Below are 18,183 nucleotides of genomic sequence, written 5' to 3'. Positions count from 1 at the left end.
TAAAAAGGGAAAACAAAATATGCAATGGTAAGAGTTAATGCTATTTTTGATTATCTTTAGAGTGCTGTTGTTTATAAACTTATATATTAAAAAAACCAGTAAATATTATTGTTCATGCTAGTCTTGTGCACAGATTTTTTTTTCTAATATTCTGAAATATAATAGCATTTTTCTTTGTGGATTCAGGGTATTGGCTCACTGGCTTCTCTTTCAGTTGTGGTAGTTGAGCCACTGGAAAAGGGAAGATATAAAGCTAAAAATACTTGAAGATAAAATGTTGTGCAATGACAAATATATGCTTTTTTTTTTTACCACAGATGGTTTGTAGCTTAAATGAATGACATGTCTTCATTTCTCAGGGATGTTCTTCAGATATATCCTCAATGGTAATGGAAGCATGGAACAAAATAAACCAAACAGTAAGACAAATAATGAAATATATAGGACACTTGGCAGTACTCACAAGAGCTGATATTTGCTCTTCTGAAGAGAACAAYGTTACTGCAACTAGCCTACAGGTGAAAAAAAAAATCTTATCAAATACAGTGACTTTCTAGATGAGTTTCAAGGGAAAAAATAATTGCAAAGACTATACATTTTTCCCAATATCGTTCAATTTTTTTCCCTTATTCTTTCTGCATATATATTTTAGGATATAGAATTTAACAATGAAGTAATTTTAATGTTGACATTCACATTTCTTACTCAAAAGTAAGTGAGATCCTTGTAACACAGAACTTAATCTTCTTAACATTTCTCAGTCAATTGACTTAAATATTTTCAGTGTTTAATGCTTCATTTCTATGGTGAGAACTGGATATGTGTTTAATGCCCTTGAAATGTTTATATTAAAAAAAAAAAAAGTAAATCTATATGCTTCTACACCTATTGTACARGTATTTAAATGAAGCTCAGTACTTATTTTAGTTATCTGTGAGTAGGGCAACCTTTCAAAGGCTTGTCACTGTTTTCAAATTTGTAGTGCACTGATTCTTCAGAAATCTGAAGAAAGATAGTGATAAGAAGTTACAGGGCTGAGCCTCTATGGTGCAAGGCAAACATAGGGGTGAACAGACTAGTACTGACCAATTTGTGTAATAAAAATCATGTTTCTGTCTTATTACAGAAAATCTGTTTTAGTTCAAGGCCATATCGATTACTTTAACTGTTATCTTTCAAACCTTTCTTTTAGAAAGAATTTGTACTTGCCATTTACAGTGGAGTAGGCTCAGGACTGGAGCTTCTTATGGATACAGTACAGGAGAAAGCAAGTGTGGTGCAGAAAGAACTGGTGAAGCAATATCCACAAAATGAGGTGAGGTGAAAATGAAACTAAAAGCTATTAGTGCRTTGTCTTAGAGCCACTCCATCAATTCTTTATATTTTTCCAGCAATTCTGTCTGGAAATGTTAATAGTAGGAATACAATTACTAACATATTTGAGATGAGTGACACACTACATTGATTGCAATCTTCCAGAAATTTTTACACTGCAGTCTTTTACTTACATGTAAACTGAACACACAACTATATTTTATTCAGAACATTTTTTTGTGTGTGTGCTGAAATGCACTTTGTACAAAATCTCACTGTTTCTCTTGTTCCTTTGTCAGATGAGATAAGCATTAAAGAGAGGGAGAACATGAAAATTAGCAGAAAGGCTCAAGTAGACCTATTATTCCGTTAACTACTGTTAATTTTTTTGTAAAAAAGATTTAATATATAGTAATATTTTATGAATGTAAAAGCTAAGGATTTCTTATGGATAATTGYATACACCTCTATTATTACTGTATTTAGCGCTAGGAAATTTGTTAGAAAGTTTAAATAGCTTTTATTTTGTCACACATTACTTTTACAATCTTAGTTCTGAACAGCACACTATCTAAGTATTCATCTAATTCAGTTTAATCTTTTAAGCACTAGTCTTCTCTTGTGCTTAATGCTTAATATATGTTGAAACACGTTCCTGAATTGGGACCTTTACGGTGAAAATGGCTGCCTGAAGCAGCTGATATTGCGAATGTCAGAAAYGTCCTGTTCATTTTAATGTCATTTACTGGAATTGAGGCTAACTTCCAAATACTTCGAGGTTGCTACGCAACAGTGCAATTAAAGCAGCTTCTTTATAACATTTTTATAGGGGGTAATTACAGCAAATGTACTTATAATTCGTTAATGAGTTGGTCCTGTGACCTTCCAAGTTTACTGTATTATTAAAAGATATTATAGCAATGTAAAGCTTTTATATCCATRTTAAGACCTCCATCTAATTATTTTTGTAATTTTAAGAAGGAGTATTCTAATAATTCATAATAAAAATATTAATACTTAAAGTTTTTCTCCTCAGATAGCAGTTGAGATGTTTTACTACATGAAATAGTGCATATGTATTCATGTAAAAGCATTTTAATGCACTTCAAACTTATTTTTTCAGAATACTTAAATCAGAGTTCTATCTAATTAAAGAAAAACTGTAGAGAAGCAGCTCTTTTATGAAATAAACATACATCAAATACTCATAAAAGTATCTTAATACTTCAGGCAGAACTGCTACCCTTACATGCTGAATTCAGTAAAATGTTTTTCATTAACTTCTTGGCTTGGTGTGTGTGGGGGAAGCATTTGGTGGGGGGGGGTTGCTTTTTTGTTGTTTTTTGGAAATGACACAACTTTATTTTAAGCTTAAGCTCGTTATTTAGGTCTCATTTTTGTTTGGGTGACAGCAAGGAATACTAGAGATGCACAAAGGAGAGCATAAGAATAGGCACTAGAGTTAAAATATTTCTGTGACTGTATAATTGCAGAATTGTCTGCAAATTCCAGTAGGCAAGTAGGAGTAGCCCTTGGAAACAGGCTGCTTGGTGGATAAGCCATGTCAACAAGAAAGTCTAGTTGACTTCCAAGGCAGTATTTTGGAAAGGTTGAAGTGTTCTTCAGCAACATATTAGGCACATAGTGTACATACTTCCTTTCAGTGTTGGGATAGGCAAGAGGCTTGTTCTGCCTCTTTTCCTCTGTGAATAACCCTGTTTTGGACAGACAGCATGTGAGGCCAATGGCTTCACCTGTGCATGAGCAAGCCTCTCCTTTGCCTTAGGGTGTTGTGGTGGTGATTATTTTGTTTGTGGGGTTTTTGTTTTATTTTTTTGTTGTTCTCTTTTGCTAAGTTCAGGAATTTGCAGGACTACAGCCAATAAGAAAGTCTCCTTAGTGAGCCAGGGTCTATATAAGGCATATTTCTAAAGAATTTATTTCTATTCAAAAATAAGTCTGTAACAGTGACTTTGGATAAATGGTTGAAATCTATCATTCCTGTCAGTCAGATTTGTTGTCTCAAGCAAATTTTTTCCTACTCTGGTATTCACTGTTCTTATGCTTAATCTTACAGACAACAGTGGAACCAGTAAAAAATAAAAATAAAAATAATAAAAAAAAAATCTTTCATATTCCTATCTGTTTAGTCAAATCTCTAATACTCTGTGTTTCTAGTGAAAAGGATTAAGCAGTCTGCTGGCCAAGTAGGGATGTGTTTGCTTGCAGCAGATTCCTCTGCAGCAGTAGGGTTGTTTTGTGTTTGCTGTTGGCAGAGCTTATGTGAAGTAAAGAAAATGCTTGGGTGTTAGAACTAAGAGCTTACCCCTGCTGCCTAGYGTGACAGTGACTTTTTTGTTAATTTATAGGAAAATTTTTCTTTGGCAAATCCTTAGATTTGCTCATATGATCCTCCTGTAACAAGAGATATGTAAAACCTTCCATATATAGTTAAAAATTCTTCCCCCCCACCCTTTTTTCCCCTCCTTGTCGTTTGAGAAACTTCATGCTGTAACAGGAAATTCACGTTTTTCATTGCTTCTGCTTTTGAATATTTTTTTTTTACTATGCCAATGTTTATTGCTATGCTTCTAAGTTCTTGATAGGTACTTATTGTGTCTAGAGTCAAGTGTGAAATATAATTATTTTTTTCCTAGATTCAAAATCGAATAAAGGACAATGCTGTTGCTTTAGCCAGATTCCTTGAAAATAACATATCTTATTGCAGAAAGGTAAGGGAAATGTTTCACAAAATACGTGTTTTGAAGGTCAGGGTTTAATTTTAAAGGATGCATTTAACAAAAAGGAACTAAAACTACCCTTCATGTCTTTGTAATTGCATAATAGCACTTCCTATCATATTTAGCACTTTTGWGAGTAGAACACTATTTTTTCTGGCCATATTGTTTCTACCCGAAACTACTTGATTTTAATTTTATTTGAAGTGTCTGTGTGTGTCTCTGTGGAGGTTAAGTGCTCCTTACAAACAGCCTGACGATTTTTTTTTTAATTTGAAACTCTCAAGTTCACTGATGCTACTATAATTGATAAARTGATAAAGTAGCTCCTGCAGTAGTTTATGGTTACAGTTATTGGTATTTTGAATCAAAAGCTGAAGAGATGTATTAAATTATGTTCTAAATGTGAAAGCTTTTTGAGCCTTTATGGTTCTTTTTTCAAGGCTATCAAAAATCTGCACTTTCTTCAGAATTATCATGTGTTCTGTGAGTTAGCATCACTTTCATTTTGCATTTCATTGTTGACCTGTTTTGTGAGACTTGAATCTGTAATATTATATTAGGTGTTGAAGACTTCTATCATTTATTTGAGTCTTTTCAAGCAAATTCCTCTTTATTAATGCAGAAAGAAATAGAATCTCAGTTACCAGAGGAAGAATGTGTATATCAGGAAATAAAGAAAATCGTTAATATTGCTGCAAAATATTTGGAATTGGAGCAGTATCTAGCTGAAGTCTATCAAATTGTTTCTTCTACATTACAAGGTATTTAGCTGGATTATTATCTCTCTTGACAGTAACCTGTAACCTTAAAGAGACCAGTAAGGTGAGGCGGGGGGAGGGAGGACTGCTTGGTCTCTTTTTTTGTGAAGTGTTGCATTTGATTCTTCTTGCTTTTGTTTTTCATAGGGTCATACCAAAATACAAGCCATCTCAAGAGCTGTGCAGAAAAGATTTGCGTGTTAGCTGGATATTTTAACAGTTATTTCAGTTTATTTGTCTTGCCTTCTACTTCTGTAAACAATCCTGTCCACAAAATACCTATACCTTTTATGAATTCTGATGAATTGGACTCTTTGGTTCATTCCCTTATTGTGAATTTTGAACTTGAACAAGGACAGCAGTCACTGAAATCTCAGACTCTTTGTAATGGAACTGTTGGGACTCAAGGAAAACAGGTTGAAACAGGTGAAGTTGAATCGGTAAGGATACGGAAGGGAATTCCAGAACATATATATAAAATGCAGTCATCGCCTACGTTCCCAGGAGAGCTTTCATCTGGTGGGATACAGTGGGTGTAAAATACTAACAACAAGAAATTCGAGCAAACTCCCTTTCTATATAAAAAGGGAAAGCAGCATACTACAGACAGCTAAAATTTATTGCTACTATTACATGGTATGAAAGTGGATGACTTGATTGAATGAGGATACATAACCTGAATTTCACAAGGAAAAAGTGAAATTCCTTAAGATGCTGTTAGACTTCAATATAGTCTTACTTTTCTTTTAATAAAGATCTTGTATCAACTACAGAGTAGTGTATAAGAAATAATCTAAAGCGGTAAGTTTAAAAAAACAAACAAAAAAAAAACAAACAAAAAAACATTCTGAGGTACAGTTCCTCTAGAAACACTTGCTGGGCTGTGGTCTGGGCTTATCAGTGCAACTGCTTGACCCTGTGTATGGGAACACTGCTGTTATTTTATTCGATATTACTTCATGCTCCTCTGTGCCTTGCACTGGGCTGTGGTTGCTGGAAGGATAAGAAGTAGATCTTACCTTTGCCCCTTTCATGAACTGTTTCATATYATTCCTGCCTTCATAGTGATGACAGTATTAGAACTATGGCAAGTTGATTCTCTTAGCCTAGAGTTGGTCCAATCACYTACTTCCTCTTGCTTTTATCTTCAGTCATTGTTTAAACTCTAGTCTGTTGCCTAAAGCCAGTGAAAATTAACAGCAAAGATGAAAATGAATTTGAAGTTTTATTTTTTAATGCTGGAGACTGGAAGGCCTGGACCTGGCCCATTTTGCTCACAGTAGCACTGAGAAAATCAGGAACYGTGTCCTAAGTATTTTCCTTATATTGGAGCTTCCAAACTAGGTACTCACAGTTGTTATCCTTCCTTCTGAAGGAAAATACACAGCATCTTGAGTAGTTCACTCTTTAAAAATACTTCAGGCTCTTAGAACTGTTTTTCATGAATAGGTTACAATGAAGAGAGACAATCACCCTTTCCTTCTTTGTATACTTTCACAGTGGASTTATAATTAATGCTGTCATTCAGTGTGGCTTTTTAAAAAAATTCTTTTCCTCTTTGGGGGCTACAGGGAAAGGTAATTTTGCTGAACTAGTAACAAACATACCCTTTTCTTAAGACCAATATAGCTTGATATTTGGTTGAAAAATGTCTTGCAGTACAGTTTTGCTATTAAAAATGCTCAACAAAATATTCTCAGAATTTTTGTTTAGTTAATGTCTTCCTCGCACAAGGTGTGATGTTGCTTAATCACTTTTTTCTACTGTAAAGGCTTTTGCCAGTCTGCTTAAAGGTTAACAAAGCGTGTTTAGTTCAGATTTTTATAGCTGTAAACATGAAGAGAAACTTGGTATGCTTGTATTTCTGTAAATGTACTATTTTATATTTGGTTGAAACTTAAACATAATTGGTTCTTCTGAATCATGTATATATGTGTGAGCTGTTGTAAAGGGGGAACCTGGATTATGCAACTGATTACCAATTTTTATAATTAAGTGTAAATTTTTTTGTCAGTTTTCTTTTGTATACTATTGCTTTTGAAACCTTCCTATGGTGCACTTATTGAGAACATTGTAATGTTGTAAAAATCTGAAATATTTATAAGAAAGATATTTTCTGTATCTCACAAGTGAAACAAAAAAATGACTTCTTTACCTAAGTTTGTTTTTATCTATTAAGACAATTAACAGCAGATATTGAGAGACTGAGTAGTCATGACCTAATCTACAGCCTCTTAATGTTACAAAACCCATCTTTTACAATTTCTACAAATAAATACAATGGTCTTAATTAAGACCAAATTAAACTGAAGTATAATACTCACTGGTACTCTATCTGCCTAGATGATTAATTATGTTTGCTTATKTTCTGGTATTTAATAAGAAGCATTGCTCAGAAAATATCTTGGATTTTTTTTATTTTTTATAGCTCTATGTGTCTTTATCAGAACATTTTTGTCTGCTTCTTTCTTTTCCAAAACTTAGACAAGTTCTTCACAAACTGGGAGCTCAAATATTTTTTAAAGAAATGTTTAAAATAAATCAAAATCAAGAAAAAAGAGCATGCAAACAAATGCACTTCTGCCTACGGTTTTAATAAAGATATCAGAAGGCTGATGGGGCAGCCTTAATCATACCAAGCTTGGCTCTTGCAGGATGAATGAAAATGTGGCCAGTTACTTTCTTCTTAGCCTGGGGGTGAGGCTTTTCTTCATTTCTAGTATTCATAATGTTAATGRTATGTTCACTTTTTATTTTAGTAAGTTAACAAAATCCACTTATGCTAGTGTTTTCTTCTGGTTGGTGCCCTGTTACAGTTATATATCACTGAAGTACTTCACTTTTACGATATATATGGTGACTATACATCATCAGAGAGAGCTAGYGCTCTCATAACATATTGCATTAATACATCAAGAAGCCTAGCTGAGGCTCCTGTAATCTATTGGTGTAATATACCATCAGGGTGAGATATATTTATAATGACAGGCTGGTTGATCTATAAACTGCAAATGTCAAAGAATTTGGATCATGGCAGGCAGAATTTGGGATGGATGGATTGATTTGGCTATCAATGGTATCTTATTTTACTAGTCTTTCAAAGTAGTTGGAAGTAGGTGTAGGTCAGGAGCAGGTCAGCAGTGAGATTGGCATGGCAGAATGCAGTATCTATATCACTTGCTCTAAATGTGATGTGCTATGAGGAAATATTTAGAGATGGGATGTATTGGTTAGTGAAGTTAGAATGACTTTGTTTTGTTATGTGAATAGATGCAATCCATGTTTGTGGGATTTGATTTTTTTAATGTATTTTTTTAATTCAATTAAGGAAATAGTCTTTGGTCAGATTTTAAGCTAAAAAGTTATTAGAACTTCATGTAGATGTCCTATAGATTTTATTGATTGCCATGACAGGAAAGGAGGGAAAATTAGTTTTAATAATAGATACTTTATTCAGACTTCTGCCCATAATACATTTAAAAATACAATACCAAGAAGAGCTAATGAACCAAATATGTTACCTTCACATGTACACATCCAGTGATCTCTGCTATTGAATTCTAGCCAAAGAGGTGAAAGAAGTTCATAAGAAATGGGTATTTCTTTCAGTTTAGTACTTTACATGAAAAAGATATTGTAGCTTTTTATAGCTATCTGTCTAGTTCTATTTGTCTAGTAGTTGAAAGTAAGTTTAAAACTAGGTATTTGTATATCTGTTATTGTTAACAAAATATGAGAACTGCTGCACAAAAATATCAAGCAAAATGAAGGGGGAGGTGCTGCTATAAAYTGGTGAAGCTATGGGAGTGATACTAACTGCAGTTTGACTGTGAACAGCCCATTTCTATCCCAGAGAAAGAAAACCTTCGTGGGTGAAGCTTGTCTCCAGAATGTGAACRCTGCACTGTCTGAGAAACTGCCAAACAAAACAGCCCGTCTTTCTAGAGGTATGGTCTATGTCAGCAGACTTCTGGGGTGGGAGGAGTTCTGGTTATGCCTCCTTAAGGAGCATTACCGGTGTTAAAAATTAAGGATGAATAAACTCCTACAGCACACACTGACTCRTAACAATATTGCAGATCAGAAACAGCAAGTTGCAGTTGATTTTATTTGATCCAGTAATGGCACCCACTGGTAGAAAAGGAGACTGCATCTATTTCACTTTTGCAAATGCAAGCTSGTGTTTTTGGACAGAAAACTCCTATAATCTGACATATATAATTGGATGAGTCCCACTGCTTTTTCACATTTTGCAGCTTTTTACAAAATTTTACTATTTTTTTTTTAATGACAGCATTTCATTTGCTTCTTGGCTTCCAGTACTCTCAGATTTTTTTTTTAACCTAGTGAACTCYTTTTTCTTGGGGAAAAAAACAAAAAAGTTTTATTCTAATATTTTRTGTAAAAAGTACAAATCATTTGTAATATTCTATTTGTTTTCTGCTTGGAAGTAGTATATGTAACAATTTTTTTTGTTCCTCTTTCTTTTTTCTTAATCTTTTTTTTGTTTTCTTAGTATGTATGGTATTGATTTYTAGGATAGGAAATGGCATATATTCTAATCTATGTTCATATCAATTTGACTGTTGCAGTGAGAATGGAACAAAAATGGAAAGTTCTGACTTGATATGGCATCAACAGTAAGCCCCACAGACAATATTAAAAACTAATATTCTAGTTACTTTGGAATATGATGAGTTAATTTTGAATACCTTAATTAAAATAAGCCTAAGTAAACTGTAATCAGAAAGATTTATGAAGAGTGGAGTGGAAGGAAAGGAAAGAAAAAACAAACATCAGAAAACCTCATCATGGTAGTTATATATAATAATAAAATATTTATATGTTAAATGGAGTTAAATTATGCTGAATGCCTTTCAGATTCCTCRGGAATATTGCAAATGTTATTTTATTGATTGTTTGCACAACTCTAGTAGTTTATTAACAAATATTTACTTATTTTGCTGTTGTCTGAATAGTTCAATTCATTCCTGTATCTCTCTCTATAGCATAGAGACAAACCTTTCCAAAAATCAAAGAATACTTTAGACTAATCATGATTACTTTGRTTTAAGCTGCTTAAATATTTGGGTGACTTGGGATTTGTTCAAACATGACATTTGTATTGGTTTAATTCTTAAACTGCACTATTGCATTTTTATTCGTATTGCTCTCTGCCTTTGGGCTCRCAGCCTAACTCCTTTGTATTGTACATCAGTATAAAAGTGCTTTTACTAACTTACGCTAAAATGATATAAGTGTGTATTAGTTAACTATAGTCTTATCCATGGTAGAAAACTGCATCATATTAACATATCTTTACAGTTYCCCTTAGCATGCATATGAAGGTGTTTATAAAGAGATTCTGAACCTTGGAAAAAAATGGTAAGCTATGTTACATACTGGCTTAAGCGTATTTGTGCAAAATCTTGTGCTCAAATGCGTGCATACATTTCTAAGTAAGCTAGGTAGTTAGACATACACATACATACATTTTATTTATATATATATATACACACACATACACACACACACACACACACACACACACACATATGCATATAAGGCATATCTGGAAATGAAAGGTAGTAAGGACAGGTCATGGATATGAAATGATAGTTATTCCCACAAACTCAAGAACAGCTCTTTCTTGAACTCCTGAAAGGAAACCAGGTGGGTGGTGACTTGTAGGTTTTTGCTGTGATGATACTCTTCACATACTTTCAGATCAACTAGTCCAGTTGTGTCAACAGGTTTGGTTGCCTTCCAAGGTATTTATCCAGGTTTTGATGCTGAGATTTCAGAGCTTCATCTGAAATTTTACTTTGAGTGTATGTATTCATACCTGTGCACAGTCTATTCTTTTCCACCAAAGAGGCGTGTGTGTGCACACAAGTGTGCCCTTTTTAATCTATAACTCTTTGGACTAGGATAATCTGGTTTAGTAATTTCTACAGTGTAGGTCTGCTCCTCTGTTAAGAGTTCTATGTGCTGTTGCAATGGTCCTTATCACAGCGGGCTCCACTAAGAGGGAAGAACTTGCATGCGTTTCTCTGTATAGCAAAATATTAATGCTGGCATTCTTTGTGCACTTTAGCATCACAAACCGCGTTTCTGGAACTGAATTCAGAATTGTATTCATGAAATATAAAACTTCTGATACAACATTTTAAGAATTATATTCTTAGTATTTTGCTTGCTTTAAAGTGTACACATCGCATTTTCTGTATCTAAAATGATTTTTTTTTGAGAATTGTATTTAAAAAGGGAATACAGAAGGACAACTAAGTATGGTTTTATGGAGCATCAACTATTGAAGATGGTCTGTGTACATTRGAGAGGGCAGGAAAATTGTAAATCAACGTACTAAACATTGGAGCGAATCTGTAATGTTTTGTTGCTAGCTTGTATTGTAACTTTACTATCCATATGGAGTCAGCTATACAAGGAGACAGGAAAAATAAGGTGAAGAAATAAAATGTGAAACTGAAACACRCAATTTAAACAATACTTGATGTCAGGTACTTTCTTTCAAAAGTAAAGTGGCCTGTTGCATAATTCTGGAGTATGCTGAAAATAGGTATTCTAAAAACTTTTTTTAAAAAAAGATTGGCCACGAGGGGCTTGACAAATTCAGAAAGGGAAATGAGGAATAAAACAGATGCCACTTCTGGACTATCCCTGGCATATCCCTGGTCCTCTAGTTTGTCTGCTGCCCTCCCCTGCAAGGAAATGAGAAGGTCTGCATCTGTTTTTCATCCCTAAAATATTAAATCTATGTTCTAAAGAGYATTTCTTTTGAATATTTAGTATTAATGTAACACTTGCATCAGTGTTACTTTATCTGGCCTTCAGGTTTTGTTTTGGTTATGATCAGTAATATGCAAGTTTCACCTCTCCTCAAAACTAGACCTTTCTTTGAGATGATTGATCAAGTGGTGAAGTGTGCATATAAAACTTTAAAAGGCTTACCAACCTGGAGCATGTAACATAGTCCAAAGTGGGTATCTAAAGGTGGGACTATTTTGTGTTCTAATTTTGCTGCCTGTTAGGAGAGGGAATCCAGACCATAACATAAAAACTGTTTACAAAGTAAAGGTAGCACTAGGTAGCACTGAAAAGTAGAGGGTTGTCCTATGTAGCAAAAAAGCGAGAAGCAATGGACTAATACAATGAGGACATTAGATAATTTGCTTTAATTTCCTACTTGTGCAGAACGTTTGTGTCCCCCTCTCTAAATGGTCACCTGAGCTGCAGCTGACAGGACAGGGTTGGACCCGTGCTGTTGCTGGAGAGGTCACGGGGAGCTGGCTTTTGCACCGCGTGGTCTGGGGCGATTCCCACAGAGTGCTCCTGATCTGGTGTCTGCTGGACTGTGGACCTCTACACTATGTTCAGCAGCGAGAGCCCTTGCTGGGCTCTCCTGGGTCTGTACTGCTGCCACAAGACCCAGCACCGTTTCAGGAGATAGATGAGTTACTTTTCCTGAGTAGTTTTACCATAAAACTTAAAACCTCTCACTGTCATAATAATAATAATAAAATAATAATAATCATTGCTCATTAGCATTTTTTTTTTGTATTGTTCTCCTAGCTCTGTACTACGTTTAGGCTTTAATTCTGCCACTTGACGGCAAAGCCCTTGAACAGCATCTTCAGAAGGTGGATAGTAGCAAGAACTTGTATAGATTTTTACAAAGCTTCTGACTTTATTTTAGGAAGGAAATAAAGTTCTACTGACTACAGTGTAAGTTCTTGGAAATAATAGTTTTGAGAGATACGGGTGTTTGATATGGTATTTTTTTTTTTTACTCTGGTAAGTGGTGGAAAAGCTTGGATAAATAGTAATCTTCTAGGAAACAGCTTAATATCTTGACTATTTTTATCTTAATTGCAATTTGCTTCAGCAGCTCATAGTCATTCCAATTCCAACCACTAGATGGAAGTGTTTCATCAGGGTATACTAGTTATGAGGCCTTTAAGCAGCATTTATTAACCAGGCATCGGAAGGAATTTCATCACTGCCTAAACGTTAACATTCATAGTGTATTAACAAAAAAACAAAAAAAAAAAAAAAAAAAAAAAAAGGTTTGTATAGTTTATTGGATAACTTTTATATATGCCATTAAGTATTTATGATTGGTATGGCTATGATAGAAGACAGCTGTTAATGTATGAAAATATGTAGGACACTAGATTTATGTCTTCATATTGTTAATTTAACATTGGTCAGTATATTAATGTTTTAATGTAATACAACATAATTTTATTTGTGACAAAGTGCTGTACAAATAACACTTTTTACCAACTATTTCTAAATATATTTTTTAAAAACAGGTCTTACTATGTAAACAACTTCAAGGAATGACCTTTCTTGTGATATTTACAGGACTAGGGGAGGAAAAAAATATTTATTGACTCAGATTTAGAACTTTATAGGTAGAATGTTAAGCAAGGAGAGAGAATGGCAAAACCCAATGAACACGTTTAACTTCAAGCTGATACTTCAGTCACTTTGATTCACCAAAAAACTTACAGGTAAGCTTGAGTGTTTTGTTCTTCAGAGGCTTGGATGGTTCCTTATTCCTCCTTATCCCTCTCGTGTTTAAAAACAAAAACATAACCCTCCCATGCCTAGAGATTCCTGATCTGMGTGAGCAATCTGCATGTAGCACAGTCCCACCCATGTCCCACCCCTCCAATAAAAATGGGCAGGAAGCAATTCAACTAGTCAATTATTGTGCTTACAAAAATTTAGACCACAAGTCTAGAAACTGATTTATTAACTGTGCTTTGGCAGTATGGGATTCTTCCAGGTATTTTTTTTTTCTGCATATAAGTAGCATTTTCATGGAATAAAAGATTTTTTTTTTTAAAAAAAAAACCAAACACATAAGTAGTTGTGAAATAAAAGCAACAATTGTAAAGTGAACAGTTCTGTGGAATGTCTCTAAAAAAATCTTTTTGTCAATTAAGGAGAAATATTGTGCATTTCGCAGAGAGGACAGTAATGACGTATAAGGGGATGATATATTTACATCTTGCATTTCAGAAGCTGTCATACTTTTTTTCTTAGAAAGCCAGAAGTAGGTACTGTCCTTAGTGTATATATAAGAAGAGAATTTCTCTTACAGAGTAATAATGTACTTGGAACACAATAGCTGCAGCTTGACCTCTCTAACTTCTGATGTTTTTGAGTCATYATAAAACTCTCTTATGTTCTCCTGTTGTCTGGAGTTGCATGAAAATCTATAGTGTTTCTCATCTACTAGATCTCAGTGCTTTGTAAAGGTGAAAAACTACCTGCCCCATCCAACCTATTGGGGAGGGAGGAAGTAATCAAATCAGTTACGTGGTTGCTACGTCATGATTGCACAGCAAATCAGTAGTCTAATTATATCTTTATGAACAGCCCTTACTGCAGTAGCAGGTTCCTTACATCTGCAGGATCGGCTTGTCTGAGATGATCATCTTATGGTAATTTAACCTTTAGGGATAGTCTATGTATACATTGTTGAAACAGTTTAACTATTAATTTAGAGCACRCTTTGCAGGGCTACAGTAATAACACTGTGAAGGAACTTCAATTAGCATAGCTAACTTCTGACAAACTAGCTAGACACAAGCCTTGTGTGTAGTAATGGGCGAAGCAGACTTTGAGCCCTGTGGTTAGGTGAGCCCTGCAGTTTTTCCTTGCCTGTGCTGGTTAATATTGGTGACAGAACCATTAACATGTRGTGGTGTTCTTACAGTAACCAGACCCCCAGGGGAACCTAGTTTTAAATCTCCCATTTTAATGATCATCCACTGTGCTCGAGACACGGCTTTCTCCTGTAGTATTAGTATACAGCAGTGGCCTAGGAAAAACGAGGCATCAGTGAGATATACAATATATAAAACACACTYATGACACATTGCCCTGGCAACACTATATTGGTAGGTTAAGATATCTAGAGATATAGATATTCCTGTACTAGATRTTTTAATAAAGCACTGCTGTGTACCTACTGAGCATGCTTACCAGCATCCTCTGTGCTAAGAAGTCAGGGCATCAGTGACCTGCTCCTCAAAACCGTGTGGAGATGCGCAGCAGAACTCTTCAGATGACTCTCCTGTTTCTCCGATAACTAGAGCCTTCAGAGCCCTTTCTCTACCCCCCCCCCCCAAAAAAAAAAAATCAAAAAATTGAAGAGGAAATCCTTAAGAGATTTTTCTATTGTTCCTAGTATCTAAAAAAATGTTCTACTAAAAGCTAATGAGAATCACCATATTATTTGGGGGAACATAGAATACTGCATACAAGTTAAACTTTAAAAATAGGTTCTTGTGTCTGGAAGGTTTAAATGAACTTAAATGTGAAGTTTCTCTTAGACTATAAGGGCATAGTAATGTGACTTTGAAATATTTCTCTGCCTTGTCTAGGTATTAGAATACGAAAGCTGTGTATTTAGCAGGATGCTGATACATTGTACTGTTACCCAGTGTCAAGGTGATTATAGCTTAACAGAAATTCCTCTGTCATGCAATGTCTTCATTTCCTTTGTCTGTTGTGAGGATGGACTCAACTGCCAGGGATTTTCAGTAGGAACTTAGTAATTCAGTAGACAACACAGTGTACTGGCTCACTTTCCCTTTTCTGACTGGACTACATAGTCATAATAAGAAGTAGTAGTAAAACTTTTCATTGCCATGGGATGCAAGACGGAACACTGAATACACAAAGTTAGCTTTTGTGTTGAGTAAGATTACTTTATTTTTACGATCACTTTTTCTAGTTGTAACATTTAAATACTTGTTTGTATAAACCAGAAGCTGTGCACATTTCYTTTGACAATCTATCGATGCTGCTCTTGTGATCAAAGGAGGTCAAGAAAAGCCATATTCATGTAGAATACTGGTTTATGACTCAGTTATTAGGTTCCTGTTAGATTCATCCAAAGCTGGTATGTAATGGATTTCCAGTACTAGTATGTTTTCTTTATAAATAAAGAGTAAGCACATTCTTATGTGTGCACACATCTGATCTGTTTTCTATTACTTCTGTATTTTCAAATGTCACAGTATTCGGAACACATTGCTGTATTCAATTTTCATGAGATGCAGACCTATAGGTTCATGCTGCCTGGAGTATTTTTAGGCTGTGCTTTGTCTGCTGGAAGCAATTTTTTCCTTTCATTTTTTTTGTGTTTATTTTTATATGAGAAATACATAGACATCTCTATTTTAGTGTAAATGCAAAATCAATCTGTAAATATTATATGAAGAGGGTGGRAACTCTTTAGTTTATCATTGCAGAGGTTGCATCAGGAATTTATTTAGCCTAAAAACTCGTATTTTTTAAATTATGTCAGCACTCACTATGTGGTATTTTCCAAACATAGAGTAAATCTCTGTGCCAAAGAGTTTAAAGTTCAAAACATGTTTAAACAAACAAACAAACAAACAAACAAACACATTTGGAGATTATAGTTGGATAGTAGGGGCAGGTAATTAAGGTTCCTTGATAATATTCAGGTAGCTTTTTCTATGCTATGCTATTGTTCCTAGAAATGTATTGTTCATAGAAATGTCGTCTTGAAGAAGGATGAAGTCGTACCAACTTTGAGTGGTCAAGGAAGAAAAGATCTTTAAATCTCCAACATGATGAAGACGACAAAAGGTAGGAAGGCAATGCATGCTGAAGAGAATAGCGGTTGTGTGATATCTATAGAGTTATTCATAAGGTTAGAAAAGTAGTTACTAATATCACACCATTCACATGATTTGACTCCTAAATCCTGAATTTCCCCAGAATGTGCTTACTCTATTCTTTTTGCTGTGCCAAAGCATACAGTGAAGTCACCTATTTATCAGAATTTCTTTAACAAACAAAAATAGGTCCCATGAGGTATTATGTCTGCATGGGCAGCATATAGAACCTCTCAGAATGTTGGCCTGGTAAGAGAAGAGATTTAAAATCAGTGTGGAAATTGGATCTCTCTTAACACTATGATAGTTGAGACCTTCATATTAGATAAAGGAAGAATTTGAAAGATTCAGTACATTGCTCTCCAGTGATATTTTTGGGCTGTTGCTTCTTTGAATAAATATTGTAAATGTTGCTATTTTAATGTTCTACGCTTCTGTGTAGTAATTATTCTAGAATCTTTCTTTTGCTTGTACATCAACTACAAATCTTTTGGTGCTTTATAAATAATAGTAACTCTCAGCAAATACATGTGTTAAAGCCCTATCTATTGCATGCATTTGTAATGTAGTCTTTGGAAAATACCTATGCCATTCTCTGGTAACTACTAAACTGGACAAATGCCACAACAGGCATTTAGCTCTTGTAAATCTATAGCACTATTAAAACACATAGCTCTTTATAGAAAGGTTGAATATAATTCCTTAAAGAAGACATGACAGCTGCATAAATAAGGAGACTGTTGAAGTAGTGTGTTATATTGGGAGATTTTTAAAAACTGACCACTGATCCTACCAGATAGTAAGGGGACTTCTAAATCCATCTGGTACTTCTGAAAACCTCCTCCCAAGCTTTAAACATGATGTGGTGGTGAGATACACAAAGTGCACTTAATCCTTCCAAGTGGTGGCTTTAACTAGTCAGGCTTCTGATTAAGTGCTTTCTTTGATGCCTACTCAAGCTTAAAGCTTCAGACCTGTCAACACTGGACTAAACTCTYTGTAACAGAAAGTGCTGGGGACCAGACATTCAGGTATCTCCATTCCTTGATCCATGAGATCTCGCTTGCTCAGATTTACCTTCTAAAGCCAATGGGAAGGTGTTTTTACATTATCATTTAACATCTTGTGGAATTTGCACTGGGTAGAAATATTCTTTCTTCTTTTAATTCATTGGTGATGTGTTTTCTGAACCTGGAACTTCGTTTTGGTGTGGACAGACCCTGGGCTTAATAGAAGCAGGAATTAAAATACATTAACGACCAGTAAATTAGTGAGCGTGCAAACGAATTACAGATCTGCCTGCTCAATTGTACTAGTGCGCATGAGCAAGTATTACTGCAACTTAAGGACAGAACAAATAAAACTGTCCCTTCAACACCTGCAGAATTTGTATCTCCAGATGAGGTTGTCATGTGTAAAAATAGCAGTAGTGTCCTTTCAGCCCTTTATTTGGATTAAATTCAAATTCATAATAATGGGAATGTCTGTGGGAAGTACACATGGAAAGCAAGTCTTAAAATAGTAGGAATAAGTCTCCTGTCATCTGGAACACTTCTAATTATGCCTAAGTTGATAGAATTTGGTATCTAATTTTGTATTTTTTGTTGTTTTTATAATGCAATTCTATTTTAAATTTTTATATTAAAATATATTTTTAAATGATTAGGGTTAACACCATCTATG

At 34.6% G+C, this 18,183-nt stretch overlaps 1 protein-coding gene across 4 annotated transcripts in view; it reads left to right on the top strand.

Moving 5' to 3' along the window:
- KIF14 (kinesin family member 14) overlaps positions 1-7,314 on the top strand; it is a 34,890-nt gene extending 27,576 nt beyond the window's left edge. For all 4 annotated transcript variants that reach the window (XM_085299035.1, XM_085299034.1, XM_085299033.1 and 1 more), the window contains exons 26-30: positions 360-518; positions 1,193-1,315; positions 3,972-4,046; positions 4,678-4,816; positions 4,961-7,314. In XM_085299035.1, the coding sequence (XP_085155161.1) occupies positions 360-518; positions 1,193-1,315; positions 3,972-4,046; positions 4,678-4,816; positions 4,961-5,352 (888 nt within the window). In that variant the 3' untranslated portion in view covers positions 5,353-7,314. The remainder of the gene's footprint in view (positions 1-359; positions 519-1,192; positions 1,316-3,971; positions 4,047-4,677; positions 4,817-4,960) is intronic.
- Positions 7,315-18,183: the final 10,869 nt, after the last annotated feature.

The sequence above is a fragment of the Rhea americana genome, unplaced genomic scaffold, assembly GCF_003343005.1.
Source record: "Rhea americana isolate MKP2758 unplaced genomic scaffold, rheAme1 scaffold_144, whole genome shotgun sequence".
Classification (NCBI taxonomy): domain Eukaryota; kingdom Metazoa; phylum Chordata; class Aves; order Rheiformes; family Rheidae; genus Rhea; species Rhea americana.
This window is presented reverse-complemented; position numbering and strand designations above follow the sequence as displayed.